Raw genomic sequence first — 23711 nt, 5'->3', positions numbered from 1 at the left:
AAGGAAAAAGGGAGACAATCGACATCTCTCAGGCTCAGTGACCACATCTTAACCAGACTTGAACAATTATTTGCATCCTTAGCATCAATGCAGAGACCAGAAAGAATTAACATATGAAGCAGGACTAAGAGTAAAGAGAAGAATTCATGGTGACATGGGTGGAAAGAAAGAAGACAGGGCTCCATACAACCCCTCTTCTGATCTGATTACGTGTGGATTCCCTGTGTGAAAGTTGTACCCTGGGTGTTTCCAGCTGGACGGCAATCTGACAAAGGCAAACTCAACAACCTTCTTCATACCACCAGTTCTCTTAGAGCACTCCTCTCTGGATTGCCCATTCAGACTTGAGAATCATCTTCCAATGGTGGCATATGAAGATAAATGTTGAAACTAGGAAACCCAAATTCTGTTTCCAGTTCCAAAAAACAGACCATATAAATATGCATTTCTCTAAACCCAATTCTTGCACCAATAAAACAAGGAAATGAAAAGGATGATCAGAAAGATTCTTTCAGTTCTGATATTTAAGCAATGTGAACTTCAACCTTTTCTTTGTTGTTGTATGTCTGTTAAAAATCCATTTCTAAAGCAGTGATTAATGAGGTAAGCACTGCAAAGAGCTGTTCGTATATAGCTGTGAGATGTGTTATAGTAGTTCTAAGATATCTCCAAAGAAAGTGGTCCACAGATTAAGCGGTAGAATGGTATTCTCAAATCACTTCTCACAGGCTCTGAGCTCGATTTACCAGGTAATGATTTTCCCAATAGAGCCTTCATCTATTTATATATTGAGTTTCACTCAAGATTTTGCTTGAGTGAAAAAATAATTCAGTACTAAAAGATTCGAAAAACATCATATGAGAAATTACAACAGCCTGTGTTCTTGAGAAAACAGTAAGGCAAGAGTAGTAGCCTCCCCAAAACCCCAAAACCCCTTTATAAACTAAGACTAGGAATATAGCTCAGTGAGAGTGCTTGCCTAGCAGGCTGGGAGCGCAATCCCCAGTGATAATACACACTCAGCACAAAAGAACAATTCAAATGTATGTATTTAAATTTCTTTCCCTATGGCATTTTAGGCAAGAAACAAAGTTTAAGGAAGTAATTCCAAAAAACTGAGATTAATTTTAAGACATAGTAGAGGCTTAGTATATTAGTTTTCTTTTCCGGGGTACATATCATCTGGAAAAAAGGTTCTTAAAAGGAAGGTAATCCTTCAGATACATCTTCACAGACACCGAACTTCTTCTAACCCCCAGGATCCTCCAGGTTTCCAAACTAACTGGGCTGTCCTCCTTCCACCTTGGTATCACCCCATTTTCTTTCACATCACAACTCTCCTCCCGCTGAACTTGCACCCAGACAGCCTTAACCATCTGAAGATCATCTCCATCAGGACCACTCCCAGTGAAAGACCTTATTCTTAGGACATCTGCTAGTAGTTTCATATGATATTTGGCCAAATTCACATAACCATAAACTTAATGCATAAGCCTGCAGCATACTTTAAAAGGGGGGAGGGAATCAATATAACTTTAAAATAAGATGCAAACCTTCATGAAAATATAGTGGTCAAATTTATTGTCATTAGATTGCCATTTTATGAAGAATTCCTAAGACTAATGTTTCTTGACATGCAAGAGTTAGCATTAATAGCTTAAGTTACTATATATACTGCTACTTGGAAGCAGTACAACTGTTTTAGAGTTTTAAGACTACTGACTTAGTATTCAAATCTTATTCAGTGCACATGAAAATCAGAAGGTTCTGAACAGCTGGTTAGGAAGGTAGCCAAGATGCAGGAAAGATGTCTGTGCCTCCTTTTCAAGGGCAGCCAACTCTTGAACGGTAGGTGCCAAAATATCCACATGGCCTTTATAGTTTCCACCTGCATCACACACAGAAATCAGAAAGCAATGTAAACGCATGCTTGAAAGACTTGTTGGCAATACTTTGGCTCAATTCTATTGCTTCTATCACTAAAAATGTATTACTTGGCATGTTAACTCCAGAACATTCAGGTTTTAAAATGTCAAATCAATTATTTTGATATAAATAAAGGATTAGGCCTCACTAACAGCCACCGGATACCCTTGGCCTCCACTCCCTTGGTTTACAAACCACTTGGTTAGCCTGACTCAAGTTTTTAGCTACAAGCTAGTGAAGGGCATTCCATGCAAAGAGAATAGTAAAACTACTTAAGTTAAAGGCATCTGTTTCTTTGTGCAAAATCACATATTATACTGTTGTTTCCTATTAATTCCATAAAAAGTTCAAGTATTTTTATGACATTAACACTGTAAAAGAAATAGCTAGAGCTGCTGTTCCCCATTCACATATAGCCCACACAATAGAAAAATGCTGCAAGACAAGTGTAGACAAAGTGCTAAGGAGGGAATGATTAATATGCTGATAACCTACTCTTAACATAATGAGCTGAAATTATTCTCTTCATAAACTGAAGTTCAAAAAGGGATCACCCACATTAGAAAAGACTTTAGAGTAATTCAAAGCTTACCACCAGCAGCCCTCTTTTGACCATAGGTAACTTTTCCATCAAATTCATCCACTGGAACCTTGATATCCGGCTCAACCTGAGAAATGGTGCAGTTCAGGTGTTCTTCTATCTCAGAGAGAAGCTAAGAAGGAAGAGAAAATTAAAATATTTCCAAATAGAAACTTTACTCTTACAGACTTAAATTTTAACAGCATTAAATAAAACTGGGAAAGCTAAAATGCTTGCTATCAACGGAAATTAGACTTCTGAAGAGATGGGCTCATAATTATGATTTACCAACTACTACCAACACAACCAACCTCTCACTACTCTTCCTCATAACTGACAAATAAAAGCTGAGCTACAGCTTTTCTGGATAAATGTAGTCTATTTTACCAACTTTAGTAAGCTTTCTGTGAGTATCGTCCAAAACCTCACCTGCATCTCATTGTACCAAATGGTACAGCCACCATCTTCCTTGAGTCTCGTATTGTAACACCCTTTTCCACGATTGCTACATACATGGTACCAAACCTACAATAAAGAAAAAAACATGAATATATACAGACATAGAAACATGCTAAATATTTTACTCTAAACCTTTTTTTGAAAATTTTCTTATGGCACTAGAAAAATAGATTGTCTGCCATCCAATTACTAGTGCAATCCATTAATTAAATATACCTGAGTCTTTTGAGAAAAAAATTTTCCTAAATGAATGTAGTTAAATTCTCAGATAAAACAAGGGTGAAAAAATACTAGAGAATGCTGTATCAAGATTATTATCAAAAAAAGGTATATTTTCTCAAAGAAAACAATAAAGCTAATGTACAACTAGTGAATTTGAGCAGGAGATGTACATGGGAGTACCTTATAATTACAACTTTTCTATAAATTTGAAATTATATCAAAACAAAGTTACATAATTTCCCAAAGTGTTCTATGGCACCATGCCAGAGTGTTTACATACTTTTTGGTTAAAATAATTACATTAAGGCTACTAGGGAAAATCATATTTTGCATTTTTCTTATCTAACTCTCATCTTATTATTTGTCTATTCAGTGAATATAAAGATGCCATAAAAAGTTCATTTATATTCCATTTGCAAACTAAATCCATTCTAAATAGAAACCCAAACTGCTTTTATTTCCAACATCTGAAATCACAACTCACACATGAGGATAACAGAGCACTGAAGAGATTACCTTTTCTTTTTCTGTTGCCACCAGGGAAATGGCCAGACCCATCCTGAAAGATTTTTAAAGCGTTTTTTAGACTTTATTCCTAAAGCATAGGCACTTAAAAGGGGGGGCTTGGGGATTATAGCAGTACCTTTCAGCTCTGCCTACTCTGCCAATTCGGTGTACATAGTTTTGCTTTTCATCAGGCAGGGTGACATTTATAACTACAAATAAGAATAATTATTACCAATTGCCATTAATTTTAAAATTTTTCCAAAATATTAAATAACTTTAGATTTCATAAAATTTAAACTGTAGGCATAAAGTTTCTTTTTACCATAAGGAACACCATGGATATCAATTCCTCTAGCAGCTACATCTGTGCAAATCAAGAATCTCACGTCTCCTTTCTAAAGAGAATAGAGAGAAAAAAATAATCTGTAAATAAATACACTAAAAGATAAAAGCAAATACTATCCATTAAATAAGACCTCTACTAACTACATGTTAGGGAATAGAGGTTCAGATACTCGTAACGTACTGGAGCAAGTCTTGCAGTTTTTTGTAAAATGTACATACATAAGATTTGTCTTTACTTCTGTATTATAAATCTAGCTGGGCATGGTGGTACATGCCTATAATCCCAGCAACTGAGGAGGCTGAGGGAGGACAATGGCAAATTTGAGGCCAGACTCAGCAATGTAGTGAGGCCCTAAGCAACTCAGTGAGACCCCATCTCAAAAATAACAGTGCTCCTGGGTTCAGTCCCCAGTACAAAAAACTCAATTGATCCATCCAGAAAGAAGGGGAGGGAAAAGGAAAATACTGAGGAATGATACTAACTAAACAAATTATGGTAATAGCATGTGCATGTTCAAATATGTAACAATGAATCACACTACTATATATAATTATAATGCACCAATAAAAAAATAAAATAAATCCAGACTACTATATATATTATCTTAAAGTTTAACTTTTTGTGATAGGAGATGAAATCCTACAGAGAAGAAAATAGGGAGTGGGCCCCCAGAACTCACCAACAAAATACAAATTATCTGCTGAATGTCACTTATGCCTGGCAAAATCAAGAGATTTAGAGAGGGAAGCCAGGCATGGTGGTGCACACCTTTAATCCCAGCAGCTCAGGAGACTGGGGCAGAAGGATCACAGGTTCAAAGCCAGCTTCAGTAACATAACAAGGCCCTAAGCAACTTAGTGAGAACCCATCTCAAAATAAAAAATAAAAAGGACTGAGGATGTGCCTCAGTGGGTAAGCAATCCCTGGTACCAAAGGAAAACAAAAAGAAGAGATTTAGAGAAGGGAAGAAGAGTGGAGCGTACCGATACTTGGTCTAGCACAATCCCTAGGAGGGACAAGGGTGGCACACATGCTGAAATGAGGCCAGGCAACAGGTTTTAACACCCACGTCTAATCATGCTGGGCATGGAAATAAAACCCAACACTCCTAGGCCCAGTGCTTTCACCTTTTCTCACTACAGGAAAGTAATTACTGTACACAGGGATAACACACTGGTAAATGAAGAATGCTTGTAAGCAGTAATTACTGATTTTTCAATTCTAATGGCTAGAGCCCTGCCACAAGAGCTCTGTTGCCCATTTGCATGCTATAAGCACAACTGAAAACCCTAAACAATACCAAAACAAATATATTTAATTCTATAAAACTATACTGTAATACTTCAACTAATCTACAAATTATGTTCTCTACAAGTATTATTACTAACATTTTTAAAACAGGCTCATCACTTACCCAATGATACTTCTAAACATATCTTCCTGGAAGAATTTAATTAAAACTTTCTTAAATTGAAAATTCTTATTACAGTAGTATTATGCTGGCAGAGAACATGAAATTTATCAGATGTGTGTCAAAGATGACTAATCATCATGATAAAGATACATCAGACAAGAACTGCTTTAATAATATTAACTGGCACTGATTAAATCTAGAATCAGACCCCTCTTAAATATTAAGAAAATATAGATAACCACTAAACATGAATTACCTTAAATCGTTCCAGGTTTTGCTTTCTCTCATGAGGCTTTCTATCACCATGAAGACAAACACATGAGAACTGGTGTCCTTTTTTATCAGGTCCTGGTGAAAAACATACCATTTGACCTTGGAAAATATAGCCTAAGACTATGTTGACAAATCAATAAAATTCAGACTTCGATATTACCATGTAATTCTATGAAAATCTACACCCCAACTTGCCATAAACCACGAATAACACAATTTCTGTCACAGGCAAAATGCCATTAAATTTAAACTCCATGAAGCATTAAAATTGATTTGCTTTTAAGAACATTTTAAGCTACCCTTCCCAATCTGCAGGAGAAATAGACATATCTGTCCGGCTTCTAACCTTTCATCAACTCATCTTTACATTTCTGACACATTTCAATGTAAATTAGACTAAGTACACAGTTCAGTATGGGTACATTAACTACTTTAGTATTCACTTTAGTTTTTTCCTTTTGAGGTAAAACTCACACAAAGAAATATCCAAGTCTTACCTTTAACAGATTCTCAGCAAGATAGAAAATATCAACACCATGCTTCTCATGTTCATTCTCAACCTCTGCTCCCACCCTCCTGTGGGCAACCATTGCTCTAATTTTTCTTTCACAATGGATTCATTTTGACTATTCCCAAATTTCACATAAGTTGATTTATAAATACTCTTATGTAAGAATTCCTTCATTAATCATGATTCTGAAATCCAATCATACTGTGTCTACTAGTACTGCATTCCATTTTAATTGCTTTTAGTGTGTTTTCAGTTTCAGACGATTAAAACTGCTAAAACCATTCTTATACATAGTTTATTAATATGTATTTCCACCTGTCTTGGGTAAATGCTTAGAAGTAAATTGCTAGATCATAAGATAGCAATGTTTAATTTTACAAAAGACTGAAGGACTTTTTCAAATGTGGTTATACCATTAATATTCTCACAAACAATGTAAGAGTACTTCAGTTGCTCCCATTCCTTGCCAAAATTAAGTGTTAAACAGCATACAACCAAGTTTCATCCAATTTAATATTCTATTCTTTTTAGCAAAATATTTTAGTCCACCGATAGAGTTTTTACTCATGTATTTACATTTTTTCCACGATTGATCTTACTCTGTAATTTCTAGTCATCCTTTTTTTCATATTTCTCCTTTTCCTTTCTTAGTCTTGCTTGGAAGGTTTTATGCACATTCACCTTTTCCCAGTTTAGAAGATATACACTTTATTATTTTAGTGATTACACTTCAAATTTTAATAATAATCAGTCACTGTATACTCCTCTTGATACAAGGGCCTTAGGTGATTCAAGTTCCTTATAAAGAAGAGGTACCCATTTGGAAAATTCTCTGATTGTTCTTCCTAGGACTTATTATAGGGAAAAGTCCTGGAAAAACACAGATAAAATGTACCATCACTGTTCTAAGTTCTGTGCATGTGTTCTAGATTGCATGATCGAAACTACTAAGCTATTAAATGAGGAAATAAACACAAGTTATTTCAAGTGAGGAAATATTACCTCCTCCTTGTTGCATAAAATACTGCTCCAAATTATCACAGTCAATTTTGGTTCTACAGAAGATAATTGCTTGATCCATCTTGTGTTCCTTGATTGCTCGGACAGCATACTCCCCCTTCAGGATTTTAATAGCTTCAGACCACATCTCTTGAATATCATCACAACAAAAATATTAGAAGTGAAATAGTAAATCCATCCATTCATTTATTTTTGTTTAATACTTTTAATGATACTTTGTAGGGTACACAAACAGCCCTAATCATACCTTTTATGAGGAAACAAACGTACACCACACACATACACTCACACATTTACAGAAATATATGCTCACACCACAACTTTGTTCCTACCTTCCATGGAGAACTAGTCATAATATGCCCTGCATTAACTTCTCTAAATGCTTCATAAATGTTTATTCAATTATTTTAACCCTTCTTAAAGATGATGAATATGTTTTCTAAACCAACCTTAATAACACGAAGTTCATATTCACTCTTTGTAATAAAAACCATAACATCAAACATAGTTACTAATTTCTTAGATACCATTTTCCAAATTTCTTTTTCAGTGTGAAGTTGTGCTACATAGTTTTTACTCCTCAACTGTCTAATACAAGATTTTAATTAAATGGCCTCACTGGTCATCTCTAATTGTAGTATAAACTTTGCAAAATTTTTACAAGGAAAATACAGGAAAGAGTAAAAATTGGAATTTTATAAAATGTATTCCCAAATAATAGAATGATATCATGCTATATTAGTGGTATCACTGGTCCTCTCAAACAGGCAGGAATAACTGGGCATATATCATGCAAATTTGGAGTTGTACATAAAACTGAGCTCAGAGTAACTCTCTTTAATCACAATTTCAGATAATTCACCTTTACATGTTGCAAATCTAGAAGTGAACTCAAGTTAGAAGTCAATGCAGTCTGATGCCTGGCCATGATCCACTACAGACACTTAATGTCAGGTATGCATGGGTTTGAGATGTTCTTTAAGGTTTCAGTACCATCCATATACCCTGATGTGCTTTCATAAATTTTTGAAATATTATATGAAAAACTAAGTGTCTCAGCTCTGCATCAAGTTGAGATTTAATGTTAGGCTTTTTAGAAACTGATAATATTTAAAGGGTACAGAGTTTCACTTTGGGAATATGGAAAAGTTCTCAAGATGGATGGTGGTGATGGCTGTACAATATAAATGTGCTTAATGTCACTGAACCATGCACCCAAAATAGTTAAAATCGTAAATTTTATATAATGTATACTTTACCATAAAAAATAAATCAATTAATAAATAATCAAAATTAGATCATTCTTCTATCATAGTTGTAGCTAAAGATATCTTTATTACCCAGTATCCCAGATATGATATTTCTTCTGCAACTTCTGGGTCAATATAAAATCTATCTCCAGAGAACTCTGCTGGTTTTCTAAGATGGGTGGGAATCCTATAATCCAAATATGTGTGACTTAGATGCCAGGAGACTAATAGCCACATTCAGTGATTAATATTTCTCTAAGTTGACTAGTATTAGCTTTTTTCCCATTTCTTTATTAATATTGTTGCTTTAATTTTTAAACATCCTGTTCTAATTTTGTAGGTAACCTCACATCCTTCACAAGAATAGACAGGATATCAATTTGATAGCAAACCAATTCATTTTTAAAATCTTTTATCACATTTTATTGATTCTTTCAACTTACCTGGACTGTTAGCACCAGGTCTTGTATTATCTTTTGCATGTACATCATCAGTCTATCAAAAGCAAGGAATAAAAACAGAGATGGGAAATATTTAGAACAGGTTTGTTTTTTTTAAAGGGAGAACTGAACCGTATTTGTCTTTAGATTGTATCTCAGACATACATACATCTCTATACTGTGTAGGCAAAATTATTCTTCAGATTCAGAAAACACTTCATTAACTATAGGTCTAAGCCAATCAATTTTAAATGTAAGAATAAAAATGCAAATGTGTTTTTCAGATTCTTGTGCACTTGTAATAAGTATGTCCTTGTTATATCAAGATAAACACAATAACAGTAGAGAAAATGAAAAGATAGGCACATGAAATTGATTTTTAGGAAATCACACAAGAGGACATAATGAAGGTCCTATTAAAATTTTACAAAAATGGAAGTCATTACATATAACTGATAAAATTAGGTATGTGATCTTTTTTATAAAAATTTTATTAAAGAAGTGGATCACAAAAGTAATTTTTTTAAAAGGAAAGACCAAGGTCTTACCTCTTTTATTTTTTTTATTTTTTAGGTGTAGATGGACACAACACAATGCCTTTATTTTTTATGTGGTGCTTAGGATCGAACCCGGGTCCCGCCCGTGCTATGCGAGCGCTCTACCGCTGAGCCACAATCCCAGCCCACAAAAGTAATTTTATATACAGAGAAATATAAAGGATGACATTTATTACTTTATCATTTATTTAGTGCCTTTTCAAAGGCCTAAGCTTTACACTTAATGTCTTGGACTTCTCTTTTCTTTGGTACAAAATCTGATTGGCTTAAGCAGCACTAAAGAGTCCAAGGCTAACTAATTTATGAGTTGCTTTATTCTATACAAATACTAATATTATAAAGTACTTACTCTAATGTGGTTTTTTCCTAGCCTTTCCCAGAGTCTGTCAGTTTTGGGATTCACTGGGACAACAACATGGTGTACAGTATCTGGAACAGAATCTTCTCCTTTTAAATCAACCCATGTGGGAAAATGCATTATTTTCTCAGAGAGTTTCTTTACATCAAAAGAATGCAAAGTAGCAGAGCAAACAATCACCTAAGAATAAGAAAATACAAATTCCTCAAGGACTTAGAAAAACTAAGTAAGATAAAAAGTTTTTAAAAATCAAGAATCACAGGTTACTATTTATCCTACTCCCCCAAGAGCCTCTCCCTCTCAAATGCTTCTAAAGGGAACAGGATGAGAAAAATAAGAGCAATATTTTCTGAAATAATTTCTAAGGAGGCAACTGTTTTTCAATAGCTAAAGTTATTTCTCCTTAAAACAAGACACAGTACTAATAATCTGGAAAATAAACCCAAAATGCTCTGTAAGGTTTCTTGAACTTGTAATCTTCTGTAACATCTAAGAAATTTCCTCAGCTTTCTAAAAGCAGCTTTTAAGACTGTTACCTTTGTGTATACTATTTAGTCCAATAACAGAAAATGTTTTATAAATAGTTAATCAGAAAATATTAAAACAACATTTAATATTAACAGTTGACTACATGTATTTAAAAACTGTATTAGTCATTTCATACCTGAAGTCTTTTTCCATCTGAGGTAATCTGAGGAATCTGACTGTGCATTCTATTTATAAAATCAGAATAACCTTGAGAAAGAAGTCCATCCTGCAGGACAAGCAAAGAAAAACAAGTTTTAATCCACAGTGAAACCTTTCTTTTCTAAATCAAATTTAAAGGTAATAAAACCATATACATACATATCCCTTTATTTTTCAAGTGATTGTTTTTATTGTCTGCAGTACTGGCAATTGAATCCAGGGGTGCTCTACCACTGAGCTACACCCCCAGCACTATATATTCTGTCACAAGTTCTAAGTTGCTGAGGCTGGCTTCAAATGTGAAGTCCTTCTGCCTTAGCCTCTTGAGTCTCTAGAATGACAGGCATGCATCGTTGTACCTGGCTTATCTTTATTGGATATTTACAGACAATTCAAACATTCAACTTCAAGTTCTTCGTTACTTACACATGAAAATCTACAATAAACAATCCAAAACCATAGTCTAGTGTTTTAGAATGACTACAAGAGTTAATACCTTCTAACACATGTCCTTAAGACTATGACTTTTATATAAAAAATAAAAAAGCCAGGGCTAGGGGTATCACTTAGTGGTAGGAGCACTTGCCTGGCACACTCAGGGCACTGAGTTCAATTTCCAGCACTGCAAAAATAAAAATAAAAAGCAAAGCCCCAGTGTTAGAAAACTAGTTCAATCTATCCTAAAAATAATTTGGAAGAATGCCTCAAAAGCCTCAAATACATTTATGTTCTTCCAGATGGTCCACATTTTGTAACTATGACAAAGAAATAGTTGAAGTAAATAATAAATCTACCTACATAATTAGTAATGAAAGTGGTTTAATAAACCATGAAGTATTTTTTAAAAATATTTATTTTAGTTGTAGGTGTACACAATGACCTTTATCTTATTTTTATGTGGTGCTGAGGATCAAAACCAGAGCCTCATGTGTGCTAGGTGAGCGCTTTACCACAATCTCAGCCCCATGAAGTATTTTCATAATAGATCATTACACAGCCTTCAAATTTTTTTTTACAAATAATGACATGAAGTATGACATGAAATATTCATACAATTAAAAAAATTTTCCCAAATTCCTTAAATTTTGATTTCAACTATTGAAAATAATACAGTCATCACTCAGTATCCACAGGTGTTTGGCTAGGACCCTCATCAGATAACAAAATTCATGGATATGCTAGTCCCTTATATAAAATGGCATAGCATTTGCATAGAACCTATGCAATTCTCCCTGTACTTTAAACATTTCTAGATTACTTACAACAAACGTAATGTAAACGCCATGTACATAGTTATTATACCATACTACTTAGGAACATTGTCAAGAAAAAAGTCTATACCTATTCAGTATTTTCAAATATTTTCCACACAAAATTAGTTGAATTAATGGACACAGGATGTACAGATATGAAACGTCAACTGTATTTTTTTCTAATAGAATATTCTGAATTTTCTTTTTCTACATTATTTTATTGGTACATTACAGTTGTACATAATGATGGAATTATTGTTACTTATCATACATGCACCCAATATAAAAATATAATTGGGCCAATATCGTTCCCCAACACTTCCCCCTTTCCTCCCCACTTCCCACCCCTTGGTCTCTTTCCTCTATTGATCTCCCTTTGATTTTCATGAGATCCACCCCTACCTTCCTTTTTCTTTTACCTCTCTAGCTTCCATATATGAGAGAAAACATACAACCCTTGACTTCCTGAATTTAGTTTATTTCCCTTATCATAATGGTCTCTAGTTCTATCCATTTTCCTGCAAATAACACACTTTCATTCTTCTTTATGTCTGAATAAAACTCCATTGTGTTTATATACTATTTCATTTATGCATTCATCTGTTAATGGACACCTAGGTGGGTTCCATGGTTTGGCTATTATGAATTGTGCTGCTATAAACATGGGTATGCATATTTCACTGTAGTATGTTCACTCTAACTCTTTAGGATAAATACCACGGAGTGGTATAGCTGGGTTGCAAGGTGGTTTCATGACTAGTCTTTTGAGGAGCTTCCATATTGACTTGCATAAGTGGTTATACAAATTTACATTCCCACTTTATTGGTACATTACAGTTGTACATAATGATGGGATTATTGTTACTTATCGTACACACACTCAATATAAAAATATAATTGGGCCAATATCATATAAAAGTGTTCCTTTTTCCCCACAATCTCTCCAGCATTTATTATTGCTTGTATTCTAGATGACTACCATGCTGAATGGTGTGAGATAAAATCTCAGTGTAGTTTTGATTTGCATTTCCCTAACTGCTAATGATGTTGAACATTTTTTCATATATTTGCAAGCCATTTGTATTTCTTCTTTTGAGACGTGTCTATTCTATTTACTAATTGAGTTATTTGATTTCTTGGTGTAAAGGTTTTTGAGTTCTTTACATATTCTAGACATTAATAATCTGTCAGCAAAGTAGCTAGCAAAGATTATCTCCCATTCTGTATCTTTCTCCTCATATAACTATTTGTTTTCTTTGCTGTGTGGAAGCTTTTTAATATGCCATCCTACTTATTAACTCTTGGCATTATTTCCTAAGCTTTAGGCATCCTAACAAGAAAGTTGCCTGTGCCTATATGCTAGAGTGTTGAAGGTATCAACTGTACTTATATCAATATAAAGAGTGGATGAAAATAGGCCAAACTGTTAACAATTAGTATTGTCTCTAGTTAGTGAGCTCATGACTGAATTATATTTTTTCACTTTACATATTTTATCTAAAAAAAGCATAAGCAAAGTTCTTTCGAAAGCATGACTATATTTCAACATACAGCTTCATCCAGGACCAGGAATCTAACTTGAGATAAGTTCAGCTTTCCAGTTGACACCAAATCATCTAGTCTTCCTGGAGTGCCTACAACAATATCAACCTGCAAAATAGCAAAAGAAGCACCTAATGAGAACTGAAAAACTATTAGAATAACTTTAAAATGGCAACCAATAATTGTCTACTTACAACAAAAACATGTATATTGAAGTAGTCACAGTCAATTTATAAAAAAGGAGCTATAGATAACATTGTATAATAAAATTATATTTGGAAATTAACGTGAAGATTTTGTCAACTGATTGTGGACAACCTTAACTATAAAAGCCTGATATATAAAATTTGTATTTTCTAAGCATTAAAAAAATCAGATAAATTAACATATATTCTGAAATGAAACCAGTATTCAAGGGTCTGGGAGAGAGTCCTTACCTAGCATACATAAGGCTCAGGATTCAATCCCTAGTACTACCAAAACCACTACTAAAACAAAACAAAACAAAAAATCAGGAGTCAAGTCCCAGTTCTAACATACTCAGCTATATGACCTTAACTTCTACAGTATCTTTTAGTATCAACTTTCTTATTTTTTTTTAATTTTTTTTTTTTTTTTAGTTGTAGATGAACACACAGTATCTTTATTTATTTTTAGGTGGTGCTGAGGATCAAATCCAGTGCCTCACACATTCGAGGCAGGCACTTTAACACTAAGCCCCAGCCCCAGCCCCTCAATTTTCTTAGTTTTTAGTGGGGCAAATACCATCTGTTTTTGCAAGATGGTTGTGATAATTGAGAAGACACATAAAGCACTCGATGCTTAGTTTGCCAAGTGCTCCATAAACTTGGATATAATTAACAGTAATGGTAATCAGACTGTCCAAGAAAACACTAATAATTACTATTTCTCACTTGTTTAATGAATAGGCACTATACATTTAATGTCTTACAAGTTTCATTTCATGTGACCATTACATAAAATGAATTAATATTAATTTACATTTATTAAATATTAACATTTATTTTTTGCGGCACAGGAGATTGAGCATAGGAATGTCCTACAACTGAGCTACATCATTGGCCTTTTTTATATATTATTTTGAGACAGTTTTGTTATATTATTGAGGCTGGCCTTGAACTTACAATCCTCCTGCCTTAGCCTCCCAGTCACTGGGATTATAGGCATGCATCACTGCACCCAGCTATTATTCCTATTTTTAAATAAGGACACTGAAGTCTAGAATGCTTAAGTCAGACACATTTAGATTTCACAGCTAGTAGGTACCCATGCTGGGATTCAAACCTAAAGTTCAAAATTCAAATGACAGCCAGTTTGAATTTATCATAAAGATTTCCAAACATACACAAAAGAGAATAATACAGGGAACCTCCAGGACAGTACAAAGAATACTCTGCATTCTCCAACACTTGACTTAGAGTCAAATACAAAGGGACAGTGATAAGGATCATGGCTTCAGAGTGAAGCTCTATCTGTGAATTGTTCATTTTGGGACATGTTACTTAATATTTGGTATTAGCCCTCTTTCAGATAGGTAAAAATGGGGAAGAGTACCATCTCAGAGTGCTGTTGTGAGAACTAAATAAGAAAATGTTAGGCACTTAGCACAGTGCCTGGCTCATTTCTAAAAAACAGCCAATAAAGGTTAGTTTTGTTTTTTTTTTTTAATTTTTTTAGTTGTAAACGGACACGATACTTTTATTTTTATGTGGTGCTGAGGATCAAACCCAGTGCCTGTACCTCACACATGCTAAGCAAGCACACTACCACTAAGCTACAACCCCAGCCCCACAGTTAGGTATTTTTAAGTGTGTATGTGGATCTACTTGTGTGAACCAACAAATAAGGTTATCACATAAAATCATTTAATTTACTAGACAACTCAAAACTTATTTATGGATAGACATGAAAAATCATAAATACTTCTATTCTTTTTGATTTTCTCCAACCTAGAATAAAAACAGCTTTCTCCTAACCAAGTTATTCCTCCAGTCCCATTGCTTCGATATCTCACCCCTTGATAAACAGAGCACCATCCTGAAGGGACTTCAGCGATCTAGTATGAGGAACTTATATTCTCATGAAAAATGAAATGGATATTTATGAACCATTATTTCATTTATAATGATAATGAGAAGCCAGTTCAACTTTGAGAATGTTATCTGAAAATGTGAAAATAAAATCTGTTCAATGTATTAAGAACCTACCATGTGCCAAGCATAATGAGAGGTCTGTACCTAGCAATGAACAAAACAGCATTCGGGCACTGTGCGTAACATCTCCTTAGTACAGGACTGAACCATTCAGTTTCCACCCTCCTTGATTTAAGCAGGTAAAGTGGACCAGAAACAGATACAAACAACCACAGGTTTAAAAAAAAATGTCTGAAAGAAATATTTGACTTGTACAATAGCACTAATCACTCCATGTGGCCTCACCTGCACATGGTACACAATATATCAACTTTAAAAGTTACAAACTAAAATAATTCTACTTTGTAACTCCAAAACTGACTTGTACCCCAACATAGGACCCAAAAGAGGGATGGGGAAAAATAATATAGAAAATGTACAATGGAAGAAGAGCAGAAGGAGAACATATCAGATTCCCTAAGAAGTAGAATAAAATCAAATTCTGCCAAGAAAGCCAGGGAATAACTCTGCTTTTACTTTGCTATTGGCTTCAGTTAGTACCTAATTTCGAAATAAGTCTAATTAAAGCAGATCTAAGTCCCTCAAAGTTCTGCAGCTAGAAAATAGGAGATGAGAAATTTAGTTATCTTGTGAAAAAATTAGGTTTGGGTTAAAAGAAATTAAAACTAGGAATAAGCCTATTAAATCTGTATTACAAACCTCTAAAGTAAAATATAACACTAAATAAAAATATATCAAAGCAATACTATTCAGAATAGTACTAATAAGTATAAGAATATGTTTCCTTGCTCTTAATATACCATACCAGGTCAAATCTAAGTCTACTCAGTATCAAATTTAGTTTGACAGGGGCACCAGTGGAATTGGAGGGTAACATACCTGTCATGAAATAGTATCAGATGGTTTAAGTTACATTATTAAATATTTGGAAAGGAAAATTAGTAAGAAAAAAAGTTGTTTCAATATTATATGTGTGTGTATATATAAAATACTAACCTTCATAAAATTGACCAGCAGTTAAGAATTTTCCAAACTTCTTCCATACTACTAGGGATCATCACACAATCTTAGTTTTGTACTTCAAAATGACATGCCTGAGCACAGCCTTCCACATAGATGAACTCATTTCTCTCCTCAATGGAACCACTATAGACTGTCTTAACATTATTTATCCTTCCCAAGGGTCACTGGAAAACCTTCTACTCTTCTCTGCAATCTACCTTATTAGCATTTTTATCTTCAACTCCAGTTCTTTTTCCCCATTATCCCAAAAAAGAGTGACTCTTAATTAATAAGTTAGATGGAAATTGTCAGGTGTTCAAAGGGCAAATTAAAAAAAAAAAAGTATGTGGATTGTGAACGAAGGATTTAGAAGAGACTACTGACTGCTCTGTATACTTCTACCTGCAAGATGTCTTTGAACAAATACACTCTTATGACCTTGTACTAATTCCAACCTCATTTGATTTTTCCTGAAAACAAAAAATTGCCCTATATTGCCAAATGACAACACATAATGCTACTTTTTAAAAATTAGGATGGTTCAAGCTTCTGTAACCTGATTTCTATTGACCTTTTTCTCTCTATACATACATATGCACAACTCACCCCATTATCCAAAACAGAGAGCTGATCCCGTGCTGCAACACCTCCAATTATCAGAAGCTCCCTGAAATAAATATCAAAATGATAATGTAGAAAGAACATTAAAGTCTACTTTACACTGATTTGTACCTGTTTCTTTTTGGTGGGAATAGTCATTAAAAAAAGAATCTACTATAAAGTAAGTACAGATAAGGTCAGAAGCAAAGCACTTCCTTTCTGGTAGCCATACACAATGCTAAGGCACAGTAAAGCAACTGATGAGTATGTGTGAAAGCTCAGAACACAGAAAAACTGGTCCCCATCTCCATATCCTTCTACATTGGAGTGATTCAAGCTTCTCTAACGTGGTTTCTATGACCTTTTTGTATATATACACACATGTGCACTTCTTATATGTGGAAAATGTTTCTGAAAGAAGAGATAAAAACCCATTTTAAAAGCCTGCCGCTAGTAAGGATAACTACAGATCAAGCATGAAGTGAAAGAAGACTAACTTTTATAAAATAGTATTTTGTAGGCTGCAGTTGTAGCTCAGTGGTAAAGCTCTTGCCTAGCAGGTATGAGGCACTGGGTTCAATCCTCAGTACCACATAAAAATAAAAAATACATATATATTCTTTTGTGCTGTTTAAATTTTTCTCATTTCAACAAAAGGGCACATGCAAAAGACTAAATAAACATAAATCCCTCCTTCATACCATACACAAAAATTATCTCAGAATGGATCAGAGATCAAAAGTAGAACCTAAAATTATAAGATTCATAGAAAACACAAGAGCAAATTTTCATGACCTTGGTTTAGACAAACACTATCTTACATATAAACACCAAAACAGTGACAAAAAGAAAATAAATTAGACTTCAGAAAAATTAATAACTTTAAAGGATACTATCAAGAGAGGAAAATGAGGGCTGGGGATGTGGCTCAAGCGGTAGCACGCTCGCCTGGCATGCGTGCGGCCCGGGTTCGATCCTCAGCACCACATACAAACAAAGATGTTGTGTCCGCCAAAAACTGGAAAATAAATATTTTTAAAAAATTCTCTCTGACTATCTCTCTCTCTCTCTCTCTCACCTCTCTCTTTAAAAAAAAAAAAAAAAAAAAAAGAGAGGAAAATGACAACTCACAGAAAGGGAGACAATAGTTGCAAATCATGTATCTAACATACTGAATAAAATACCAAACTATATAAAGAACTCCTACAACAAAACAATATAAAGACAACCCAATTTAAAAATGGACAAGATTTGAAAATATATTTCTCTCAAAATATTCAAATGGGCAATAAACACATGAATAATGTGCAATATTATTAATTATAATGATAGAGCAAGTAAAAACCAAAGGAAGACAACATTTTTGCTCACTAGGATAAATACACTCAAAAACATAGACCCCATATGTTGTTGAAGATGTAGAGAAACTAGAACTCTCATTTATTGCTATTAGAACAAAAGTGGGACAGCCACTTTAGAATGCTGATTCCTAACCAAATGACCTAGCAATTCCACTCCTGACTATATATTCAGGGGAAATGAGAACATTTCCACACAAAAACTTGTGCATGAATGCTTATAGCATAGTAGCCCAAACCCAACAGTCAAGAACGGTCCAAATGCCTACCAACTAACGAATGGATAAACCAAAGTATGGATCTTCCACACCTTTGGAATAGATACTTTGATAGTATTTTCCGCAATAAAATGACGTACTGATACATGCTGCCACAGGGATGACCCCTGAGATATTATACTAAGTGAAAAAAGCCAGCCACAAAAGAACAGACAATTCCATGTATACAAAATGTCTAAAACAGGCAAGTCTACAAAGAGAGAAAACTGCCTTTGTCATTGTCTAGGGATGGGAGAGTTAGGGGAAAATGGGACTGACTGCCAATGGGAACACAGTGTCTCTTGAGGATGATGAAAATGGCCTAAAATTAGTTACAGGGGAGTGATTACAGTCAAGTCTGTGAATACAGTCAAAACTAAAAACAAACTTACATTTTAAAGGGTGAATTATAAATGTGAACTATATCTCAAAATAGCTAGTTAAAAAAAAATTATCATTTAATAAAGAGCAGACAAAATTACTTCCTGAGGCAGCCACGTAAGTTTCTTTTTCTTTACCACTGAATAAAATATCAAAATATATAAAGTCCTACAAATCAACAATATAAAGACAACCCAATTTAAAAATGGACAAGATTTGAACATATATTTCTTCAAAATATACAAATGGCCAATAAGCACATTCTGCACCTAATTTATTTATTTATTTGGTACCAGGGATTAAACCCAGAGGACTTAACCACTGAGCCTCACCTCCAACCGTTTTTTGTGGTTTTTTTTTTTTTTAATTTTCAGACAGGGTCTCACTAAGCTGCTTAGGGCCTAAGTAGCTGAGGTTGGCTACGAACTTGTGATCTTCCTGCCTCAGCCTCTGGAGCCACTGGATTACAGGCATGTGCCACCACACCCAGCTTCATTTGTGATTTTGAGACAGTGCCTTGCTGAGGGCCCCACTAAGATTCTTAGGCTGGCCTCGAACTTGTAATCCTCCTGCCTCAGCCTCCTAAGTTGCTGGTATTATTACAGGGGTGTACTACCATGCCCAGCTAACTATATAACTTTCAATCAGAAATATCTTCTTTTATTAATTTTATTGTTTTGAATACTCATTTTTAAAACACTGGAAAACACTAAGAAAACGAATGCTTCGGCAATGAGTTTTATAATCATATGACTAATTAAAAATTAATCAGCTTTATGTGGGCTAGGGGTATAGCTCAGGGGGACAGTGCTTGCTTAGCACACATGAGGCACTGGGTTCAATCCTCTGCACCACAAAAAACAAATAAAAGTATTGTGTCCATCTACAACTAAAAAGAAATTTTTTTTTTAAATCAGCTTTATGGATGCCCACCTTTATTTTAAACAAGATAGATCACAAAATCTACCATAAAGCAGAACAAGGGCTGGGGTTGTAGCTCAGTGGTAGAGCACTTGACTAGCATATGTGAGGCCCTGGGTTCAATCCTCAGCAGCACATATAAATAAATAAATAAATAAAAGTTAAAAAAAAGCATTGTAAAATAAATAATTTCTAACCCATCTTGCAACATTCGTTAAACACCATCACACCAGAGCCATTATGCTTCCTAAACCCAGCAATGCCCAAAAGCAGACTGGCTACCTAAAAATCACCTGGAAGCACTTTTTTCTTTTTAAAAAAAAAAAAAAAAAAAAAAAAAAAAGCTCTAATTCCTAGTCATTAGAAATTCTGATTCATTACTGCTAGGGGATGGAACCAATAAATTTGTATGTGAGCCCCCAAGTTCCTGTTTTCAACTATTATCCTAAAGCTATCATTTCCTGCCCCACGATACGTAAGTCCTCCTTCATAATCTGATATATTTATCTTATAAACTTCACAGAAGTTAAATACACACATACACAACAATGTATGCTTTTATGAATAGCACTGCAGAGTTGAATATAAAAGGACCACTGCCTTGAGGAGAGCAAAACTGAGGAACAGGAAAGTTTTTTACATTTAAAACAAGGAACATCGACACATGACAGCACATAGGAGGAAAGCGAGGCAGATATTGCCTGTCACACAGGAGCAGGGAGAGAGGACTGGGCTGGGACAATAGGAGGACTTCCTGGAAATATCAGGACCTCTGCTGGGTTTTAAAAGAAGGAAAAGGTTCATTTGTATTGAGTACCAAATGGGTAACCCACAAGTTTATCAACTTCACCAGTGAATTGTTTTTATTCTTCTTCCCTCCCAGCCTTTGTTCACAGGCATAATATCTTATACATAACAACAGCATAAAATCAAGTCAATTGGCATTTTATAGTCTTACAAAAATACTCGCAGGAAGAGGGCTCTTGAGTCTCATACCGAGCAGTCGCCCTGGCCGTGCGTGTGTTCCTCGGGTGGCTTTCCCTCACACACGCTCAAGCATTTACCAAACTCACTTTTTGTTTTCCCTCCACACTACCCCACAGCTCCACACTTAGTTCTCTGAAAGCACAGAGAACTAAGTTGTATCCTTAGTCCCTAGCCTAAGACTTCACACAAAGTAGATATCTGAATATTTCCCAAATGAGTAATAATTCTTAAACCAAAATTAGGAATTATTATTACAGATGTAATTTATCCCAATCAGTTTGCTTAACTCACCAATAAGTACACTATTAAATCCCAGCGGCTCAGGAGGCTGAGCAGGAGGATCTCAAGTTCAAAGCCAGCCCCAGCAATGGCAAGGCACTAAGCTACTCATTGAGACCCTGTCTCTAAATAAAATACAAAATAGGGCTGGGGATGTGGTTCAATGACCAAGTGCCCCTGAGTTCAATATCTGGTAACGCCCTCCACCCATTAAAAAAAAAAAAAAAAAATCCACTATTAAAATGTCAGAACCTTGTGATGTCAAAAAATTCAGTTTCTGGACTTCTGGTTGTACAATCCTGAGAAAGTACTAAAAACTGTTAAATTGTACACTTTTAAATGGTGAATTTTATGGTGTGGATTGTTTCGAGAAAAAATTAATTAAAAGAAAAATTAACAAAAAGCAAGTGTCAAATTAACATAGAGAGTAGTCTACTTATATGCTATGCCTTTCTTAAGATTAACAAAAAGCAAGTGTTAAATTAACATAGAGAGTAGTCTACTTATATGCTATGCCTTTCTTAGGAGTAAAGGGATTGCTACTAAGCGAGAAATTCCACGAGATCACTTAGCTTATGGCCTTCTTCCAATGGCAGAAAGAGCTCTGTGTCTGAATGCCCAACAGAAATGAGTCACCACCATGGGAAAGAAATTCAAAAAAATGCTAGAAACAGAGCAGTAACTTTCCATGCAGATGAAGAGATAAAATTAATCTAACACTGAATGAAATGCTCCCTTTAAAAAAGTTAATTTTCACTCTAACATTGTTTGATTAACCACAAAAAATCAAACCCATTACTTACCAAATGTATGAAGTTTTATATGCAAACATGTTACTGTATGTCAAAGTATACTTATATACTCACATGTATACTATGTATATATACCTCTTTTTATTCTACTTTACTCTTCTTCCAAAACACTTCAAACCTAAAGATAACAGGCAGTTGAGTATAAAAGGAAAATTTACCTTAATTTAGGATTATCAACATATTTCTTAAACTGCTTGACATTATTCAAAGTTTGTTCAGCTAATTCACGAGAGGGTTCAACGATGAGAGCTTTTGGAGCATTGGGGAGAAACTTTGTTTGTGTCACCTGCGCATTACCTTAGGAGAATAAAAAGTATTAGAACACTTTTAAATCATGCCTAAAAATACCATTATTTGTAAAACATGAGGATGAGCATTCCAGCATCAAAATTTTTAATCATAATTATCAAAAAGTATAGGTGAAAGTAAAACAAGATACGATAAGGCTAAAAGTCCTAAAATGAAATAAGGCTTCTTTAAATTAAACCTACTTACAATGATGGTAATTGATGTGTCTGTGAAATGACTTATTTGTTTTGTGATAAACTAGCTAGGGAATGTTCTTAATTTAAATAAATAAAACATATTATAATACAATGGGTAAAAGCATAAGCTTTGAAGCCAGTTTGTTTGGATTTGAATTTAGTTCTACTACTTATTTGCCCTGGCACCTTGGGCAAGTTACTTCAAGTCCCTATTCCTCAGGCTCTTTGTCCGTAAAATGGAAAGACTTCTACATTATAGAGTTGTTGTGAAGATCAAATAGCCCATGTAAAGCACTTAACATTCTACCATGCACAACCCACACATGTTAGCTGTCATTTACCACCATGACTGAGATGCCCTAAATGCCTAAACTGAAACTAGGATTTATGAATTAGGTTTTAAAATTGAATTTTACAGAGTAAATAGAAAAGAAAGAGTAAACAGAAAGAAAGGGATATGTGACTCACTATGAGAAACCCTACTTACTGGAGTTTTCACTAATGCCCCAATCTAGAAAATCTTACCCGCGCAGATGCAATACCTGTGTGCTGTGATTTGACAACGTAACTATCCGGTGCCTTGGAAAGAGCAACAAAACCATCTTTTGGTGGAAACTTAAATTCTTCTTCACCAAAGTTAAATTTTAGTTCAGCATTCTAGCATTGAATAAAGGACAAAATTTTAAAAATTAACCTAATACAAAATAATGACTATCAAGCACATTATAATTATACCAAAATTTTCCTAAATAATTACCTTCAAAACACAAGCAGGAAAGAGGGCTTGGTTTTTCATATGTGGTGGTACTTCAAATGCCAGACCAAGATCTTTCCCTTAAGAAAGAAAATTAAAAAACAAAAAAACAGAAAATGAAACAATGAGAAAAGAACTTCCACATATTCACACCATCAAATCTACAAATGTGTCTGCATTAATGCTTCCCCCCTGGAACCCCTGGATAAATTGTGCTGCCTCAGGCCTACCTCTTCGCTTTTCTCCTTTACTCCTAAACTGTCTCTTCCCTACCCCTACACATCAGACCATTGCCACTAGACATTCCTTAGCATACAAACATACTCCACATTAGAACACAAGCAGATCTCCCTCGA

The 23711-nt window shown here is 34.5% G+C and overlaps 1 protein-coding gene across 1 annotated transcript in view; it reads right to left on the bottom strand.

Annotated features, from left to right (window-relative positions):
• Positions 1-1554: 1554 nt before the first annotated feature.
• Positions 1555-23711, bottom strand: part of Ddx1 (DEAD-box helicase 1) — a 36928-nt gene continuing 14771 nt past the window's right edge. The window contains exons 11-26 of the mRNA XM_076833157.2: positions 23359-23435; positions 23144-23258; positions 22275-22413; positions 17128-17188; positions 13355-13453; positions 10528-10617; positions 9855-10043; positions 8952-9003; positions 7241-7387; positions 5711-5802; positions 4017-4089; positions 3831-3903; positions 3704-3746; positions 2936-3031; positions 2519-2639; positions 1555-1888 (exon numbers count right to left, since the gene is read on the bottom strand). Coding sequence (XP_076689272.2) covers positions 1758-1888; positions 2519-2639; positions 2936-3031; positions 3704-3746; positions 3831-3903; positions 4017-4089; positions 5711-5802; positions 7241-7387; positions 8952-9003; positions 9855-10043; positions 10528-10617; positions 13355-13453; positions 17128-17188; positions 22275-22413; positions 23144-23258; positions 23359-23435 — 1598 coding nt within the window. The 3' untranslated portion in view covers positions 1555-1757. The remainder of the gene's footprint in view (positions 1889-2518; positions 2640-2935; positions 3032-3703; positions 3747-3830; positions 3904-4016; positions 4090-5710; positions 5803-7240; positions 7388-8951; positions 9004-9854; positions 10044-10527; positions 10618-13354; positions 13454-17127; positions 17189-22274; positions 22414-23143; positions 23259-23358; positions 23436-23711) is intronic.

The sequence above is a fragment of the Callospermophilus lateralis genome, chromosome 14 (genome assembly GCF_048772815.1).
Source record: "Callospermophilus lateralis isolate mCalLat2 chromosome 14, mCalLat2.hap1, whole genome shotgun sequence".
Classification (NCBI taxonomy): domain Eukaryota; kingdom Metazoa; phylum Chordata; class Mammalia; order Rodentia; family Sciuridae; genus Callospermophilus; species Callospermophilus lateralis.
Note: the sequence above shows the minus strand (reverse complement) of the source record. Positions and strands in the feature narration are given on the sequence as shown.